Source organism: Cervus elaphus, chromosome 5, assembly GCF_910594005.1.
Source record: "Cervus elaphus chromosome 5, mCerEla1.1, whole genome shotgun sequence".
NCBI lineage: Eukaryota > Metazoa > Chordata > Mammalia > Artiodactyla > Cervidae > Cervus > Cervus elaphus.
The window spans coordinates 107,164,599-107,184,569 of record NC_057819.1 but is presented as its reverse complement, the minus strand read 5'-3'; the positions used below and the strand labels follow the sequence as shown (position 1 = coordinate 107,184,569).

The following is a 19,971-nucleotide window of genomic DNA, read 5'->3' as shown; positions in this document are numbered from 1 at the left end:
TGGTCTCCACACAGCCCTGGCTGACTGGGGAGCAGTGTACGAGGGGGAATGACCCACAAAAGCACAGGGAGAAGTGAAAGCAACGGAGGCTTGAGAGTGTCCCACACCCACAGACAGATCAGCAGGGTGTGAGGCCTGCAGGCTCCAAGTATTTGGGTTAAACCAAAATCACCAGTGACTCCTACATTCGAAAGACTCACAGGTGCCTGCTACGAACAGATGAAAATAAAAAGCTGAGCAGACACACCAGGGGCTGCTCACTGCAGGGGAAGAGATGCTGGAGCTTAAGTCCAGCTAAGTTTCCAAAGGACAGCAACCTCAGAAAAACAAAATAAAATCCAGAGTTGCTGCACTGTTGTTATCAAAAATGCCCGTTTTTCAACCAGAGCTTCAGTTCAGTTCAGCCACTCAGCTTACCAACATGCAAAGAAAGAGGAAAGTGTGACATGCATGCAGGAAAACAGAAGCCAATAGGAACTGATTCGAGTGGACTCCGAAGTTGAATTTAGTAGGAAGGGACTTCAAAATGACTCTTAAAAACATCCTCAAAGAATTAAAGAAAAAGGAAAAATAATGACAATGAGTAAACCGACTCCATAAATACAAAGTATTTACTAAAATCTATGCAAACTGTCAGTGTAGGTTTGTTTGTTTGTTTGTTTTAGTGTAGGTTTTTTAATTGTAACAAATGCATGTCTTGGGTTGGGTCAGGGGTATATGGGAACTCTGTACCTTCCCCTCAATTTTGCTGTGAACTTACAACCACTCTGAAGAACTGTATTTTAAAAAGTCTATGCAAACCACGTATCAGATGAGGGTAATTCCCATAGTATATAAGAAATTCCTACAACTCAACAGCAAAAAAATTAAAAGAATAATTCAATTTAAAACTGTGCTAAAGACTTGAACAGACATTTCTCCAAAGAAGACATGGCTAGCCAACAGGTATTTTAAAAGATGCCCAACATCACTAACCATCAGGGAAATGTAAATCAAAACCACACATGTGGTTTTGTGTGAGGTATCACCTCACACATGCTAGGATGGCTGTTATCATGGATGTGAAGAAATTGGAACCTGTGTACTCTGTTAGTGGGAATCCAAATGGTGCACCTGCTATGGAAAACAATATAGAGATTCCTCAAAAAATTAACATAGGACTACCATATGATCGAGCAGTCTCACTTCTGGGTATTTATCCAAAAGAACTGAATTTGGGATCTCAAAGAGAGATGAGCACTCCAGTGTTCAGTGTGGCACCATTCACAATAGCCAAGATGTGGAAACAACTTCAACATCTATCCACAAATGAATGGATAGAGAAAGCATGGTGATATCCAACTGCTTTGGCTAGAACTCCCACTACTATGTTGAATCAAAGTGGTGACAGTGTGCATACATGCCTTGTTCCTGATCTTGGAGGAAAGGCTTTCAGTCTTTCATTGCTGAGTATTAAGTTTCCTGCAGGTTTTTCACATACAGCTTTTGTGTGCAAGGGCGTTTCTATTTGGCAGAACTTTTTTTTTTTTTTTTAATCACAAAGAGGTGCTTAATTTTTCATGTGCTTCTTCTGCATCAATTGAGGTAACTGGGTTTTTTTTCCTTTATTTTTTTGACAGGGCATATTACATTGATTGGTTGTTGTATGTTGAACCATCCTTGCATTCCAGGGATAAATCCCACTTGGTCATGGTGTCTAGTTTTGTATTTGTTTTCTTTTTAATATGCTGCTGAGTTCTGTATTTTGTTGGGGATTTTTGCATCGATGTTTATCAGGGATATTGGTCTGTAGTTTTCTTCTTGTATCTTTTTTGGGTTATGCTGGCCTCATAGACTGAGCTGTGATGTCCCCTCTCCTTCAATTTTAGTTAAAGTTGGAGAAGGACTGGTGTTAATTCTTTAACTATTTGGTAGAATTCACCAGTGATGCAATCAGCTCCAGAGCTTTTCTTTACTGGATTTTTGATTACTGATTCAATCTCCTTACTAGTTATAGGTCTATTCAGATTTTCTATTTCTTCATGATTTAGTCTTGGCAAGTTTTCTGTTTTTCAGCATGTTTCAGGGTTATCTAATTTTTTAGCATACAGTCACTCATATTACTCCTTTATAATCCTTTTAATTTCTATAGAATAGGTAGTAATGTCCCCACTTTCATTAACTTGAGTTTTTTTTTTTGAAGTATATCTAGCTCAATGTCAATTTTGTTGATCTTTTCGAAGAACCAAATTTTAGTTTTCTTAACTTTTCTCTTTTATTCTCAATTCCATGCATGTATGTATGTATTTAAATCCATGAGCTAGAATAAAGGGGGAAAAGGCATAAGGAAGAAAACAGATCCCTCTTGCTTATCATCCAGGTTTCACCTCTCCCTGTGGAGTGAGTGACCCTCCCTCATTCTCCACTGCAGTATTGCACTGCTCTCTCACTACTCTTTGCCTTGGCCTGTTCACAGTGAATATTTTCACTTGTTTAAGCTCTTTACTGTTCACTTTCCTCACAAGATGGACATTTAAAAAGAGCAGGGAACTGTATTTCTAGCCCCTAAAATAATGCCTGGAATATAGTAAGCACTCAGTAACAAGTGGTTTTGTGTCTTTGCATCAATTTCCATTTGTTCACACATTATTTTCTTGACTTTCTCCACATCTTCCTTTAGTTCTTTGAACATCTTTGGTTTGAGCAACTCTAACAATTGTTTTAAAGTCTTTGCCTAATATATCTGCTGTTAAATCTTTTTCATGAACAGACTCTGTTGAATTCATTTTCCAACCTGCTGTCCACACCTTCCTGTTTCTTTGTATGTCTTGATTTTGTTGTTGTTGAACCCTGGACATTTAAATCCCCATTACCAGGGGTTTACTGTTTTTTGTTGTTATTTTTACTTTCTGGCTCTTTGCCAAGGATCAGCTGAAGTTATAAACTTAAATTTTTCTCAGATTTTTTTCTGAGCCCTTCCCTGGGTGTGCGCAGTCACTTTTAAATTTTCTCATTCATGTAAATTGTTTGAGTGTCCTACTCTTTAATGTCTGGCTCCTGAGAGGGGGAAAGAGGTCCCCAGCCCACTATCATTCCCTGACAGATACCTGATCCAGGGGTGGTGGGGTACAGCCACAGTGGCTGCCCCTCTTCATCTGAACTGTGATCAGATGCAGCGATCAGGCACAAAGCCCTGACATCCCAAGGACTCCCAACCCCATTCCCACAAGCTATATGCAAGTTGATCCAAGAACACGTGCACGGTCCTGCCACATGGCTAGGGGTAGGAGAAGGGAACCTGAAATTGTACAAAGAGCTGAAACTGACTGAAAGTTAATCACAATTTATTAAGTCTTCCCCTCCAGCAAAGTAGAAAGTTCCAAAACAGTTCTATTACTGGTCTTACTCTAACCATATTATTTTCTGTGACTGATCCCAAGAAAATCTGAGGTAGCAAACCAATAAAACCATGTAGTCAACAGTTTATAAAAATATATCTTTATTATTTTGATGTTCTTGCACAATACATATACCTAGTCATATAAACATGGTCTTCCTGTTAAATATAAATTAAACACAAAAAACTATAAACAAATCAGCAAAATTACTGGAAAATCCTTCCAAACCACAAATCCTTATTAAAAATGTACACAGGGATGATGAACCTGTCTTTAGACACCAAAATTAACTGCAGCCAAATGCAGACATTTAAAGAAGCAATCAAGGGCAGAGTGATATGGAAGAAAACTATGATGGGTGTCTCAGCTGCATACATAGTGAGCCAAGTCAGTCAAAGGACTCCAGTTGGCATTTCAGCAGAGTGTCATCTCTGTGCAAAAAGATCAGGGCTTGTCCTCAAGCTCAGGGTACTCTCAAAGCAACCACAGCAGAGAATGGCCAGAAGAGTGGTGGTCAGATGACTTAAAATACGAATTCCAGATGCTCCAATGATGAGCGTGGAATATCCACTCCACCCAGAGCCATTCCCAGAGCCCTGACTTGAAGCCAGATTATTAGCAGTGACTCCAGATTAGCACATACTCTGAAAACCCATAACTACAGGGAAACTCACGACACACACAAAACCTGGAAAACCCTTGCTGAATTTCAGAATAGAAAGGTTCAACTGCTAACCTTGACAGGATCTGACAGTGAGGCTGAGGTACCTCAAGCGAGGCTGACCAGACAGGAGATACATATTTTCTGTCCGTTCTTCTCTCCTAGGGGGTGCGAATGCAGGGGACAAACTGTCACAAGTCTCCAACTGCCCTCTTCAGGGCTGGAGCAGCTCAAAGTCTGTGGGATGGTGCCAAGAACCACACCAGGCGCAAACCCCACACAGAGAGCAGAGTTCAGTTCCAACAGCTTCCACTCCTTCTGAGCAAACAGGGTCAGGTCGGCATTCGGATACAGGAGGACCACCTGTGACCGCCATCAGAGACCTGTGTCTGAGCATCACGACAAGTTGGCCATTGCCACTTCCCAGCAGGGATGCTCATTCCCACGGTGGGGTCAGTTGCGAGGCTCCAAGGCCGTGGGGCTGCGGACCGTGGACATGAGGTGTGACTTGTAGGTTTTGCTCAGGCCTGTCATCCAGAACTTGAGCAGCTTAACGTTGTCCTCCTCAGACGCTCCAAGGATACTCAGCAGCTTCTGTGTGTCCTCTTTGGGCCGACTATCCACCTTGGTGAATTTAAAAAGGACCTTCACTTTGCTGTAGAAAATCAAAACCAAACACTCAGCTACCATAGCGCCATCAGCAGAGTTCTGGTCCTGGGGCCTAAGAGGCTTCAAGACCAGCAACAGCTTGATAAGCAGAGCAGAACAGAAACAGGGGAGTCAGCCCGGCACCGCAGCAGCTCAGGCCTGCCCCAGCATTTCCCACTTGCCCAGTTCTAATGCTGCTGCATCCAGACAGGGAGGTTAAAAAAACAAACATTACTTCCTGTCATGAAAGGAACTGCCTGCTCTGAAGCTTCTGACTATTTAAAGTCAGAACGATGTTTGGCTAATTAATTGACAAAAAATTACTAAGAAGGCAGGAGGGAATATAGTTATCTGCTGTCACAGAATGGGAACTATCTGATCTTTCAATTTTTTAAGTTAATTAACTATCAAAAACAACTGCTTCCTTGGAGAGCACAGAGCAGCTTGAGGCCCAGGTGCCGAGTCACCTGCTCAAGGTCACCCAGCTGGCTGCACAGGCGGTGGACTTGTAACCTCTCCCCTACTGCACCACCCCAGCGCCACGGCCTCAGCTCTTTTCTAGTTTTCCTCAGCAGGATGCCGTGGTGTTGGCACCCCAGCCCTCCTCGGAAAGCAAGACTCCAGAAGCCGCGACAGCGCCTGCTTACTTCATCCACTCTTCCTTGAGGCACACGAGGCACTGGTCTACCACGTCCACGGACAGGTTCTGGTTGGTCAGAGCAGCCTCCATCTTATTCAGGATGGTGGGGCCGACTGAAGGTGGGGCAGAGGGGGTCAGCACCAGGAGAGCCTGAGTGCTGCCCCCCCACCCCCCCAGCTCATTCTGGGATGAGGCAGCCCACTCAGCGGGACTCACCTCGGTCTGCGGCTACAGGACTCCCACTGGTCACCACAAACTCGTACTTGCTGAGAGGTTGCTCACCCTCACACCCGACTGCATGGAGGCTGGAGCGAGTGGCTGTGTGGACCTCCACGACCACAGCAAACTCTGGGGCAACACAGACACACTGCTCTGTCAAGTGTGCCCCTTCACCCCATGACAAGCACACTGGACTCTGCAGCTCCGAATCATCTCAGACCATCTCGGGAAACTCCAGCCACCCGAGGTTAATACTTGGGCCTTTAAAATCTTCTGTCATTTGTGAACACAGTTAAGAGTTCACTTTTGACTCAAACTAACAATGCATCAAGTGATAATAACTACTGATTATGTCATATACCTCAGTTGGCTTAATACTAAACTGCTCTGTGAGAGGGGTCCTGCAAAACCCCTACTTCATAGGCAGGGAAACAGAATCTAAGTGACTTGCACGAGGTCACATGGCTATGGTGGTAATAACATCAAGCCAGTCTCTGAGACTAGAGCCTGTGCTCTGCATACTGCCTCCTGGACTCACAGCCCAGCCTGAGTGCTGAAGGATGGCAGCTCTGTGACCAACCGTCTGTCCAACTCACAGAATCGCCGGAGGAGCCTGGACACGCCAGGAGGTGGGGATGGGTGCCTAGGCTGATTCCCAAATGCCCCCAAATGAAAAGGGACGAAAATGAGCTTCCTGGCTGTTTTTCTAGAGCAATAAGCTTGTCCATCCCAAGGGTGGAGGTGAGCAGAGCAAAGGCCACTGTGCTGATGGGCAGCAGGGACGGGTTTACAGCAGATAAAACAGGAGACCAGAAAGAGGAAGGAAGACCACAGGGCAGAGGGGTCAGTCCAGCGGGACTCCTGAACCATCCCCAGGATGGGACATGCCCCCACTGAGAGCCACACCCCAGCAAGCTACCGCAACCATGAGCTTGTCCAGCCCAACCCACACCCGCCTTGAAGACAGGAAACAGAGGCCAATGCCATTGGCAAAGCAAGTCCTGCAACGTGGGCCCTCCTGTCTCTGAGGCCAGCAGGCGTGGTCCTCACACGCAGCTGACACCCAGCCACGTGGTCTCGCTCCGAGTCCCGAGGTCCAACGAGGCTTGTACCTGAGGCCAGCACGTGGGGAGGGATCTGCACGTGGGGGCTGAGGCCCAGGAAGTTGCAGCGGTAGGCCTCCTCATACTGGCTGCTGTAGGGGACGACACGGACACAGCCCACGGGCAGCATGGTCTGCAGGGACACAACGGCCCAGGGTTGAGGAGCGCTGCCCCAGCTGCGTCCATCCCCACACCCCAGTGCACTCAGCACTCGTGCAGAGCCCCTTCCTCCCAAGGTGTCCCTGGTCTTCTGGCCCCAGGCTGTCTCTCACACAGCCCCACCCTGGCCTGCTCAGCAGGGTTAGCTCCTTCATTCTCCAGCTGCTTAGCTGTGTGTCTCTTCCCTCATCCCCAAAGCTTTTTGAGAGACTGATCTCGTGCCCTCAGGGCCTAGACAGAGAGCGGTGAGCACGCACCCTCAGAGCCAGACCCGGGCCATGGCACCACTACACCTGTGGGGTGCAACACGGCGGGCCCATCAAGAACGTGCCGTGCAGAAGCCCTGGGGGCTGAGGCCAACGCTGGTGGAGGTGGCTTCTCAGAGGGGTAGGGATGGGGACACAGACAAGCGTGATCAGTCTATGAGGACAGCAGATTCCTCACAGGAAACAAAGCCACAAATCACTACCTGTTGTTTTTCTAAATATTTTGGGGCCGAGCTGTGTGTGTCTTATGGAATCAGTTCCAACCAGGGATGGGACCCAGGCCCTCGGCAGTGAAAGGGCAGATGACCCCCATATTAATAGTGGGGAAAAACACAGATCTTAGATTCAGGCAACAAGTCTCTGATATGTCCTAACACCCACACCTGAAGTCCAGTTAATAAAACCCACCAGGCCAGTACTGTCTCCCCACCACCACAAGAGAAAAAACACCCTCTCACCCGAAGGACTTCGAAGGCTGAATGGACGAGGTCTGAATCTCTGCTCTTCCAGATCACCTGGTTCCCCATGAGGACGTGCCAGGCCAGTGTGCGGAAAGATGGGGCACCCAGGACCTGAAAAACACAGCGTACAGCTTTCCATCCAGAAACTTTGCCTGTGGAGCAAAGGAGGCGGGCCAGGAGAAAGGAAGTCATCTACCTCCAGAGGGGGAAGGGGGAGTTGGATGACGTGCCCAGGACAGGAAGCGGCAGGGGACCTCTCTACATTCACACCTGAAAGCCTGAGCCCAAAGCTCTTGCAAACTTCAACATCTTTCCCCCAATTTTACTCTTAAAAACTTAAAGCTGTTCATTCTAAGCTTTCTGCAACACGCCTTCTCTCTCTACACACTTAACTATGGCTCAACCACTCAAAAGCAAACCAAGGTTGTGACTCTTCAGCACCAAGGAAGAGCGGGGTCTCCACACCGGCTCACCCAGGGCTGCCCTGTTCAGTGTGGATCCATGTCCAGAGCACACCTCCACCCCTCCTCCTGGGAGTGAGACTCCCTGATCTATCCTGTCTCTGTTGTCGTTCAGTTGCTCAGTTGTGTCTCTTTGTGACTCCATGGACCATAGCCCGCCAGGCCCCTCTGTCCATGGGGTTTTCCAGGCAAGAATACTGGAGTGGGTTGCCATTTTCTTCTCTAGGGGATCTTCCTGACCCAAGGATTGAACCCACATCTACTGCATCTCCTGATGCTGAGCCACCTGAGAAGCCCATCTTATCTTTTTCCTGCTTTAATCAACTGATTAACCCTGTGGCACTGACGTTTTGAAGACAAAAGGCCGCCAAAGAATTGATGCTTTTGAACTGTGGTGCTGGAGAAGACCCTTGAGAGTCCCTTGGACAGCAAGGAGAACAAACCAGTCAATCCTAAAGGAAATCAACCCTGAATATTCATTGGAAGGAATGATGTTGGAAAAGATTGAACGCACGAGAAGGGGACGAAAGAGGACAAAATGGTTGGATGGCATCACCAACTCAATGGACATGAGTTTGAGCAAACTCCAGGAGATGGTGAAGGAAAGGGAAACCTGGCGTGCTGAAGTCCATGGGTTGCAAAGAGCTGGACACAACGGAGTGACTGAACAACAACTCACAGTTTCGAAGAGCTCATCCTGTTACCCAATACCACCCGCCCCTGAGAACCCGCCTCCAGGACCCACCCCTGGCAGAACCCCAGACCCCTCCCAACTGTCACCCACAGAAACAATCAGCAGGGCCTGCAGCCTAGTCAAGGACGAGCTGAGTGAACGGTTTTTACCCTGAAGTCCCACAGAGAACCTGCTGTTAATCAGGCTTTACTTAATTTTCCAAAAAACAAATCACTGTCTTCTGACAGAATTCATGCTCAACATAAAAAGAGTCTAAGAAGGAACTGTCGGCCTCTGTGACCCAGTAGTCCCTCCCCCAGTACCCCCAGTGGTCATGCCCCACCCCTACCCCCACTGCCGCGCAGGCTCCCTCTTATACTGAATGACAAGCCCTTGTTTGAATGCAATTACTTGAGTCAGACATTCAGATCTTTTCATTCTTTGTAAGACTGCCCACTGTTTTCAATCTACAAAGCATCCGTGCTGCATGCAAATCAACAATGTTGTTCAACTCCTTTAGAAGGTTCCAGAACCACAAGATTCAAGACTCACGAAAAGCCGACTGCTGGGCCTTTCTTTAAAGACAACCCCTCCATCCTCACTGAGCCTAGGGCTCAGACACCCCAGATGCCCACTGTCATCTACAGTCACCCACTGAGAAGGTTCCTGGTCACTCCTGAGTATGGCAGCCTGAAGGACAAGGTGTGCCGGGTGAAGATGAGCCAGAAGCAGAGGCAGGGGCTCCGGTCCCAGTGTTTGACCCCTCTATCCCCTCCCCGTCCCCCGCCACCACCTACCTGCCTCATGTGCCGAAGCGATTTGAACACGGAGAGCTTCCGTGGCTGCCAAGCTCCACAGTCTGAGAGCAAGGAAGACTCCGCTGGGCACTTGGTCAGCTCCCGCCCCTCTGCCCCCTCTGGCAGGGCAGGGCCTTTCTCCTCCTCTTCAGCCTCAGAGTTGTCCCAGCTTTCTGATTCCTCTTCCAACTCTGCAAAACGGACAACTAAAGTTTCACAGCACACAGCTCTGGGTTCCTTTACTCCCGGGATGTCACATGACCACTTCAGCCCAAGGCACCTTGTGGTTAAACCCACCAGGAAGCTACTGACTTCGCGTTCAGGCCAGCTGGCTACACTACTTGCTGCCTCTGGAGCCCTGGGGGGCTGGGAGCGGTCAGTCTGCGTTCTATCCACGGCTGGTGGAAGAAGTCGAGCCAAGGCTGAGTAAAGCACGCAGGCGCTACCCTGAGGGCTCCACACGTCCTGCCCTGAAGTCAGCACCGTTCTCCTCGCCTTACAGAAAGGAAGTGCTTGTCATCTCAGCTCACCTCACATCAGCCCCACGAATGCAGTACCCTCACTCCCTGTCTCGCACGAGGGGGCAGTGCCTGGGCAACACAGAACATACATGCGTCCCAGAGCCGGACCTGAAGGCACATCTGTCTGGCTCCAGCCTGTGCTCTGAATCCCTACACTCACCTTTTTGACAAAAATATAACCCAAGACGTGACAGTGAACCCCGCACACCTGCACCTCTCTCAACACTCTCGGCTCTCTAAGTAAAGAGACCTCACCAACAGACTGCCCTTGCCCTCTTCACCAGCCAAAAAATGCATAATCACTGCGATCAGTGGTCCACGGTTGACTGCACCGTGAGAGTACCATGGTGGACCGCAATCCAGCGCCTCGCCCTTGCAGGGAAGCCTCTTCAGATGCAAGTCACCTGACGACAGGAACAACCTCAAAACAGCTCCAGCTTGTTAAGGTCACGCATTTCCAAGAAGCAGCTCATCAAGCACATCACGAGTCTTGTTCACCCCACATTGCTATATCACTGAAAATCCAATCATCTCCAAAAGAAACGTGGACTCTCAGACCCCCCGGGTGGTTACCCAGACGTGGAGAGCTGACCACAGACCTGAGGAAGGTGGCCCAGACACCAGGCTGGGGAGCCACTGCTCTGGTGAAACCCTCGGGTCCTGTGAAGCACAGCACTCTACTGTTACAGAGCAGAGCAGGGAGTGGGCCCCCGTCCAGAGAGGCGAGCAGGTTGAGAGCCTCGCTCACCTGCCCCCCACCCGCCCTGGGGGTCAAGGCAGCAACAGCCCTGGGGGTCAAGGCAGGCCTCTCCAACCTGCCTGGACAGACTCTCATGGGACCATAAAGGAAGATGAGACAGGAAACCCCAATAAAATCATGAAGAGAAAAGGGCCAGTTTCTGCTCCCAGGGTGTCCTCCATCAGCCCTCTGCCAGGACGGAGGGATGGACTGAGCACAGGGCAACTCCACAGCCATCCCACAGGCTCCCAGCACGAGCACCTCCCTGCTCACCTGCAAGCTGCTCCATCTGGACCAAGGTGTCCTCAGTGGGTGCGCCTTCCAGGAGCTTCTCAGTCAGCCGGCTGCCGCATGCTTTCAGGAGCCTGAGAACAGAGCACCAACTATGAAGTGTTCTTGCCAAAAGAAAAATAGGACTCGAAACCGAAAGACCCTGCTGATCTGACTACCAGGTAATAGAACACTTGGGTGTAAGGACGCAGCTGAGAACTGCCCAGTGGTTGCGATCAGCCAGGGGTCCAGGGGTCCCCTGACAGAGACCCAGCAGCACCTGCGCCCGTGGCGGTACGGCCCCCACACCAGGTCAAGCCTGAGGCAGCACAGGACAGCAAGCGTGGATGGGGCTGGAGGAAGCTACAGAAGGAGTCTGCTTTGTGGGATGTGATAATTTAATGGCTAAGGTATACAACTAAGATTTGCCTTAAAAAACATTCTAGAATAAAAAAGTGAGGGAACAGATGAAAAAGCATTAAGACACTGATAACTGCTAAAGCAAGACGGCAAGGGTATGTGGTGCTTATTACACGTTGGGTCGGTCTGAAAATTTCCGTAATTGATTTTTAAAAGACAGAAACTTGGCTGGGGAGACATATTTCTGCCTTAGTTTGCAGGTTCTCAGGAGCTGCACTCAAAGATTTCCATGTGAGGACATGGCTTAGGTGACGCTGCACAGGAATGAGAACCTGGGGTGTTTGGAAAGAACATACCCTGCAGGGGAGGAACAGAAACAGTCTGTGGCGGGGGGACAGACTGCAGCAGTTTTCAGGTTGTCCACAAGTCTGTCCCTACTCTTCCCTCCACATGGTGGAGACTGAGCCTCCCACCTGCCTCAGGTGGGCCCCTCTAATGACAGCAGGTGAAGGCAGGTCTGAGTCCACTGAGACCTGGGCATAAGGGCCGCCGAGCCCTTCTCACTCCCCCAGGTCACTGGCACAACCACGGTGAAGGGCTGAGGCTGCCCACCCACGGCTGGACCAACCTGCTAGCCCCAAGAGGGAGCCAGCTTCAGAGGACAGAAGCTCCTCCTGAGACCAAAGCAGCCCAGGTCAGCTCCCTCCAAATTCTGATCCGCAACAGTCTAGCAGTTTAAGCACTCACTGCTGTCCCAGGAGAGGAGAGACCACTGGCCTTGGCCTGGGGTCAGCACCCGAAAAGTAGCACCTTCTCAGCGACCTCTGTGTGCTCAGGGCCAAGGACAACTGGGCCAAGCTCAGGTTCACAAGCCACACACAGATGCGCCCAGTGACGGTCCCCCAACCTAGGCACAGTCCGGCCAACACCCTAGCAGTTGCGAGAAGACCGAGTCTGGTTACCAAGCAAAGGAGGTGTGCAGGCAGGCCCACAGGCTATCATCGTTGGTCAAGGATGTCAGCGAGCGGGCGGCGTTGCCATTCCTCTGGTGCAGGAACGGGGTGAATGCTGTGTTCATCCTCTGGGCACGCTGCGGACACCCGAACTGCTCCGCTTCAAACACCTGAGCCACGGAGGGAGGGGATGGCCCTTCAGGACAATCCCAGCTGGCAGCCCAGGCCCCTCTGCTCTCTGGACTCAGAGGAAAGATGGGGCTGCCATTCCCACCCAGCAGGGTACTCTGTCCCCATGCGGTCAGAAGCCACCTGAGGAAAGCGTCAGTTAAGAATTTCTCCCGCAGCCTCCCTGCTCAAGGTGGCCATGAAGCTGCTCTCCCAGTGCTCTTGGCTCCCCCTCCAGGCACAGGGGCTTCCACTGCTCAGACCCTGTCCAGTGGGGACACGCAACCACCCCCCACAAGGAGAGGAGCCAGCCTCCAGGCCCAAGTGCCCCCTGAGCAGGCACCTATGAGCAGCAGGCCACCACGGCTGCCACCCCACACACCAGGCTGACACGGTGAGCAGACCCCTGTCGCCTGAACTGAACACAGATCATCAACAAGCCGCTGGGGTTTAGGGACTGTCTGCTACCAAAGCACCACCAGCCTGTCCCCCCAGGTGGCCCTTGATATCCAGGTAGAATGTGGGTCTGCCACACTATTAGTGGACAGGCTTCTGAAACGATGGTGAGAGGAAGCAAAGATCAGCAGGGATCACGCCAGAGTGGCTAACTGCAGTTATGACAGAGCCGAACAAGAACCAGGGCAGCAGGACTCGAGAGAGACAGGCTGGCCTCCAGCTTGTGTCCACAACTCCGACCAGGCAGTGGTCAGGACCCCGAGGCAGGCACACCGCCCCACTCCTGTTCCCTCCGCGTGGAGCCCTCCCAACCCGCCCCTACCACCCAGCCTCCTGGCCACCTTGAGCGCCTTGCCCTGGAGCTCGTCGATGATCCCGCGGATCTTGCCCAGCAGGAAGGGCCAGGAGTTGATGAGGTAGATGCGGTCCATCATGATGGCAATGATGCTGTACCAGCGCTGGAAGCCCCGGGCCAAGCTGTCCTTGATGAAGAACGTGTGGCTGAACACGAAGCCATGCTGCTCGTCCCCAAAGAAGATGGGGCCCTCGCGGCCGGGGCAGACCTGGGACACAAGGACAGCGCTCCAGGACACCACCCTCTATATACAGGTGACTCCTGCTCAGACAGTTCTTCCTGCACTAACGAACCAACACTGATTACAAGAAGAGTGGGAAAGGAGGATGAGAGAGGGAAGCGTCCGCTTCTATCTCTCCTGTGATCAAACTCCCCAAAGAGAACATTCATCACTGTGGAACGCAAGGGCCAGTGGATTCCTTAATTTCTTTCTACCTTGAGTCATATAGAACTCCTGTACAAATATATAATCTACCCCAGGCTCAAACTTGCCAACATCACTCATCTGGAACATACTGGAGGGAGGACAAGCCTCAAGGGTCTGAAAGTGGGTACAGTGACAGGAAGCATGAGAGAATAAACTACAAATTCTCTGTGACAGAGACATATATGCTAAGACTGAATGCAACAGCAGCAGTCACATGTCTTAGACACACCCTGACTCACTCCCTGGTCAACTCAGAGAGCATGTGATGGGCACTGAGGCTGTGACATGGTGGTGACATCCGATGGGAGCAACATGGCCTACACACACTCTACACATGAGCAGTACATCTAGGAAGAACAAAGAATGAAGGTCCGGTGCTTACAAGGGTGAGCTAGCAACCAGCCAGGGTGCCCTGTAGCTTACTCTGGAGGCCTGCCTGCCTGTGCTCTTCATGACAGGACTGCTGGCTGCCTGCCTGCCCATGACCAACACTGATGCTGCCCAGGCTGGAGTGTGTGGGAACGACTCCTCAGAGGGCCCAGGTCACGGGCGCTCACCTCACAGCTCAGGCTCCGCACGCAGGCCTGGCGGACGATGCTGAAGAGCTGGGGGTGGTTGGGGTGCTGATGACTGACATACTTGATCGAGGTCTCCTTGTCATGGCTGATGTAGCCGGGGTGCCCTGCAGCAAGTGACCGGCAGCCCTGCTCAAGAGAAACAAAAGAAAACCAGTTAGCCAGGAAGCAAGCAACACACATTCTTCCCCTTGTGAGAATCTCAAGCAAAAGAATCTACTACTGTAAAAAACAACTGGCTCCTAGAGTTACACCTGGCTGAGGAGCTCCGCTTCCTGAACAGGAAAACCCGGACGGGGGCCTCACAGAGGTCACTGGGTCTAGTCTACCACACGCCCACAGCAGGAGTCCTGGGGAGCTCAGTACCCACCACTCATCTAACTCGAGGTGCAAACCCAAGACAGTCACCACAAGCACCCCCACCTTCGAGACAGCAAAACAGGCTCGGAGTGGCTCACACAGCCTGTGCTGGCCTCCACTCTGATCTGGGCACAACACCGGGCAGGGCCTCAGGATCAGGAGGTAGCCACACTCTGATGCTCAGACCCTCTGCCATGGAAGTGGGCTGGACCAGTGACCCTGGCTGCTGCCCCTCTGAAACCACAGCCATGTTTGGTGCCGAGGCTGTGCGTCCCCAAGGCAAGCCCTCCCCGTGTGATGTAGGACCCTCCCAAGCCGTTCTAGCTCAAGAACCCTCCCCCATGATCCCACTGCCCAGGTCCCCCTCCTGCCTGCCTCCCTGTCACAGGTGTCACCTGCTCACAGCAGAAGCCCCTCCCCACCTTTGCTCCTTCTCTCTCGACCCCTCAAAATCAATCAACCTCAAGCTCGCTGACTGCTTCTCAGCAAACCCAAACTAACATGGCTGGATTTCTGTTCACCCTGCATGGCAGGTCCAACACCACCCAATTTCCAGTCCAAACCCAGGGCCTGCATGTGAAGAATCAGCCTGGTTCAGGGACCTGATCTCTATCACCCAGGGCTCAGGAGGCAGGCAGGGTGCTTGAGAGGAGGACACCCGGCTGAGGGGACAGGAGAGGAGGTCGGCAGCGCGTGAGCACTGTGCAGAAGGGAGGCCGAAAAGGCAGACTCTGTGATGGTGGCAAGCGCCTGCTGACCCAGAGGGACTGGAAAGAGCAAGAGCTGGCATGAGAGGAAAGAACCAGAGGGAAGAGAGGCAGCAAGCACATCCCAAGAGCCCAGAGCTGTGAGGTCACTTCCATGACCAGGAGGTCAAGCCCAAGCCCCTGCAGAGAAGAAACACCCCTCGACCCCGCCCCCAGGGCCCCAAGAGACACTGGCCTCACACATGTCCGACTTCTTGGGCCCTGGGCTGCTGGACTCCGCGCTGGCACCTTCTGCTGGGCTGTGCGCACGGATGCGACTGCTCATCTGGATGCCGCCCTCATCCTCGTCCGCAGGCTCGCCCCGGCCGGCGCCATCCCCGCTACCGGCCCCCTGTGGCAGTGGGGCGTGCAGGACCTCTGTGCAGAAGAGCGTGCGGGGGCCGTGCAGCTCACAGAAGTGACAGAGCGCGACGATGGCGTTCATGGTGCCCTAGAGATGGTGCTGGGCTGCGGGGAGAGGAGAGAAATGCCTTAGATGGCCCCAGAACCCACCCACTCCAGGGCCCGGAGACCGGAGGGCTGTCCCTGACCAGTCAGGTCATGAGCCGGGCGGCACTGCTAAGCTCCCAGTCTCAACCAGCATGGCATCGCATGCAGAGATGCAAAACAGACACCGTCCCTGCCACGTGGAGTGAGGACAAACAAGACACACAGAACTTGGGATCACACAGAAACCCTTCAGTCAGGACTGTGATGGCAGGGCTCATGGGGACAAGGAGTGACAGTGCCTTGGGGCATCTGTTCCATGAACAGCCGTGGGGCAGCTCCAACGCCAGGCAGCATTGCAGGTGCCATGATGCTGCCTCATGGAGCTCACCTCCCAGGAGGGGAGGGGAAGTAGGGCTATTGCTTCCTCTCATGTGGTGACAGAGTCAGGGAGACAAGGACAGGAGTCAAGGGCAGAGAATCCCTGGAGGAGGCGGGATGTGATTTCAGACAAAAGGGCTCCTGATTGAGAGCTGAAGGAGCACAGGGCACCACAAGGGCTGAGGAGGAGGCGTGAAGGAGTGTGAATGTTCACAGAGCTGGGGGTGAGGGCAGAAGTCAAGCGGGGGGTGGGTTTTAGGGCCATGATAAGACCCCGAACTATCTTTCAGAGATTAGAGAACCTGTGGGAATTCTGATGAGAAATACAATAAATTTGAATGTTACTTTAAAAGATCATTTTGGCTGCTATTCCAGGTAGACACAGGGAAGCCAGCTGGCCTGGGCCAGGCTGGGCAGGGGAAGGTGGTGAGGACAGACCAAGCGTGACTGCACCCCAAGGAGAAAAGCAGACACTGCTCATGGGTGGGTTGTGGAGCACGAGGAAGGAAGCAGGGACGTGGGGGCTGGGAGCAGAGAGCAGTGCTGAGGGGAGCCCCCAGTGGAGAAGATGACGACAGGCTGGCCGTAGGGGGGTGGTGGCGCTAAGTGGGGCAGTCAGGGCTGAGGGGCCCTGGGCCTCTAGAGCTTAGATGTGGGAGGGAGGAAGAGCTGGTCAAGGTCACAGAGAATGACAGGCAGCGAGGCAAAGTGCACGGTCACTCCAGGGACCACGGGGCAAAATCCAAGTCATGAGGGAAGCAGAGTCCTGGAAGGGTCAGGAGGCAGGGTGGTTTGGGCACCAAGAAGGTGGAGATGGCAGGTGGGGGTGCAGACACAAGTGTCCCTCTGCTTGGGAAAACCATAAAGGTGGGGGGGTAGTGGTATCCACTAGGCTGCAACAGTACTGGAGGCACAGAGGTGAGATGGTAACCGCCCAGCGGACCTGACACGTGTCACACAGCAGGGTCTGGAAGGCAGGCTAAAATGGGAACAGTCTGTGTTTACCACATCAGTAAAGTGTTGTCAACCATCCAGCTGTCACTGCACTGGAGCGTGAGGGTCACAGCAGAAGCGGCAGAGCCAACCTAAAAGAGACACCTGAGGACCAGATAGGAGGAGGGGTGGCTGGAAGGCACGACAAGTCAGAGGATGGGGGTGGGTGCTAGAGGAAGGTGGGCAGTGGGAGAGAAGATAGTTTGAGATAAGAGGACACTTAGCTGGAAGACCTTGAGTTCCATGGAGATTCTGGAGAGCAGGACGGAGAGGCAGGGCTGGGGAGAAAGGTCCCAAACACCCCCCGCCCCAAGACCTCCACTGGCTCACTGCCCCTCCTAAGTGCTCACACCCACCCATCACTCTCTCCCCGCTTTATTTTACTGGATCATACACTGTGTCTCATCTTCAGCAGTTCCTTGCACACAGCGGGCACCAAGTTAACAAGTGTTAAATAAATAAGTGAATTTAGGAGTTGCCTGGAGAGAGGACAGTTGTTGCCACAGAAAGTGGAACACTTGTGGAAGGTGTGCACATGAATCTCTATACTTATCAGGACTACATGGCCACCATCCCACCTAGTCGACAGATAGCAGGGCCATTTGCACATGAATTGGGCCGGGCAACACCGTCATACCTCAGCTTCAAGACCTGCTGTTTTCTAGGCAAGGAAAAGTATCAGAGCCAATTCTAAGAGCAGTGGGCATGGAAAAAAAAATAATTAAGCTGCCTACAGCCAACCTCAAATGAGAACATGAAAGAGGACGTGGGGACCCCACAGCTCTCAGTGCTTCAGCAGAGGCTCGCCTTGTAAGCAGCGACCCACAGAATGTTGATGATGCGAATACAGTCCACGGCAAAGTCTGATCCCTTGTGACACAAGTATATGTTTAAATGTCCTTGTAAAGTTTAAGATATTTAAGTATATAAAGTCGTCATCCTTCCAACTCTCGGTTACACATCATGCCCATTTAACCCTTCAGACGACAGCCCAGCCTGTGGGCAGAGGTGATGCTGCTAAGCTTCTTCTGAGCATCCAGGATCAAACTGTCAGGCTACTCTGACTTTTTCTGAGTGACACTCACTCCCATCTGACAGGACTTCTGACTCCTCGGATCACAGCCGAGATAAAACTTAGCTCCTCAGCCACGCACCCACAGACTCAAGAACACCTCTCTCCAGCCCCGAGTAGCCAGGTGACGTCCAATGGGTCCAAACACCTCTCTCAGCACCAGCCTAAAGCTGAGCGCCACTGGCCTGGGAGGGAACCACGGCCCCAGGCACCCTACCTCGGGCAGCGTGAAGTTGGGTCTCCGACTCCAATCTCTACCGGATGCCCCCCAGTCATTACTCCCCAGCCAGCTTTCCAGAAGCCAAGGAAGCAGCAGAAACCCTCCCCCGCCGGAGACGCTCCTCAACACGACACCTCGTCGGGCAAGGGTCCTGTCCACGCCCTCTCCCACCGCGAGAGGAACGTGAGCACCCCTCCAGCGGGGCACCCCGGCCGGGTCCCCCCGCCCCTGCAATCCGGACGGCGGCCTGGCCTCCGGTACCAGGGACGTGCGTGTGACCCTCGAGGACACTCAACCACTAGTGACTTGGCGCTTGAGCACGTCCACCCCGAGGGTCCCCGCGCTGGGGACCCAGTGCCGCCGGCCGCCGCGACCCACCCCTTCCGCGAGGAGACCGCGCCCGACCTCACCCGCCAAGCTGGGGGCCTCCTCAGCTCCAGGCCGCCGCACCCCGCCCCGGCCCGACCTCCCCGCCAGCGGGATCACCCCCTCGCCCGGAACAGCGTCCCTACTAACCCGACAGGCTGCGGCGCCGCCCCTGCTTCGAGCCCTCCGCCGCGCCGCCCCTCTCGGATCTCCGCCCCCCCGCACCCGGGCTGCCCCCACCAAGTCCCCTCACAAGGGGCCGCGCCCGCCTCAGGGCGCGTGACTCCGTCGGGCCGTACCACCGCCTGGGGCCGCGGAGGGGGAGCCGGCCGGTCGACGCCCCCGTACCCGAGGCGCGCGGAGCTCGGCCAGACCCGCATCCTGGGAAGACCGCACGGGTCCGGGAGCTCCGAAATCCGGTGGGACCCTGGAACGATTGCCAGACCCGCCCTCTCCACCGCCCAGCCCGCACCCCCACCGAGAAGCCCGGAGTGGTCGCGCCCGCGCGGGCGGGGGAGAAGGGGCCGCGGGGAGGTGGAGGAAGCCATTCCAGGAGAGGGGAGGATGCACTAATTTAAAGAGCATTTTTTAAAGAGAACTGAGGAAAAGTAGATCCATTCTAGGACTCCCGGCACATACCGAAGGAAGAGAGAAAGAGGACGTCGCGAATATATAGGATGCTGTAATTTCTTTTGGTTTTACCGATTTCATTAAATTTCCGATGGAACCAGTGTTCGGTGGAGCGCGCGGGCCCGGGGCGGGGCAGGAGGCGGCCACCGGATGACTTAAGAACGTCGCGACGCGGGGGCTGGGGCCTGGGAGCGCGCAAGCGCGATTCACCCTCCTGGCCTCACCCACCGAAAAACGTCGTTTTAAATATATGTAACTATGGAGTAATGATCCCTGGTGGCTCAGTGGGAAAGGATTCGCCTGCCAGTGTCATGAGACGCGGGTTCGATCCCTGAGTCGTGAAACATCCCCTGGAGGAGGAAATGGCTATCCACGCCAGTATTCTAACCTGGAGAATCCGATGGACAGAGGAGCCTAGTGAGCTAGATAGAGTCCATGTGCCGGAAAGATTCAGGCATGACAGCTAC

At 52.9% G+C, this 19,971-nt stretch overlaps 1 protein-coding gene across 7 annotated transcripts; it reads right to left on the bottom strand.

The window, feature by feature from the left end:
• Positions 1 to 3,461: 3,461 nt before the first annotated feature.
• FLCN (folliculin) lies at positions 3,462 to 19,654 on the bottom strand. 7 transcript variants are annotated; one of them, XM_043904079.1, is made up of 12 exons: positions 19,577 to 19,654; positions 15,592 to 15,863; positions 14,272 to 14,418; positions 13,274 to 13,495; positions 12,318 to 12,478; positions 10,999 to 11,090; positions 9,466 to 9,656; positions 7,532 to 7,645; positions 6,658 to 6,781; positions 5,543 to 5,674; positions 5,334 to 5,439; positions 3,462 to 4,693 (listed from the first exon to the last, which is right to left on the bottom strand). In XM_043904079.1, exons 2-12 carry the CDS (start codon positions 15,838 to 15,840, stop codon positions 4,492 to 4,494), a joined length of 1,740 nt encoding a protein of 579 aa, XP_043760014.1. In that variant the 5' UTR covers positions 15,841 to 15,863; positions 19,577 to 19,654; the 3' UTR covers positions 3,462 to 4,491. The 7 variants fall into 7 exon arrangements, with proteins under 7 accessions (XP_043760014.1, XP_043760009.1, XP_043760011.1 ...); XM_043904074.1 differs by having other exon boundaries at positions 19,514 to 19,628; XM_043904076.1 differs by lacking the exon at positions 19,577 to 19,654 and adding an exon at positions 19,223 to 19,335.
• Between the last annotated feature and the right edge of the window lie 317 nt (positions 19,655 to 19,971).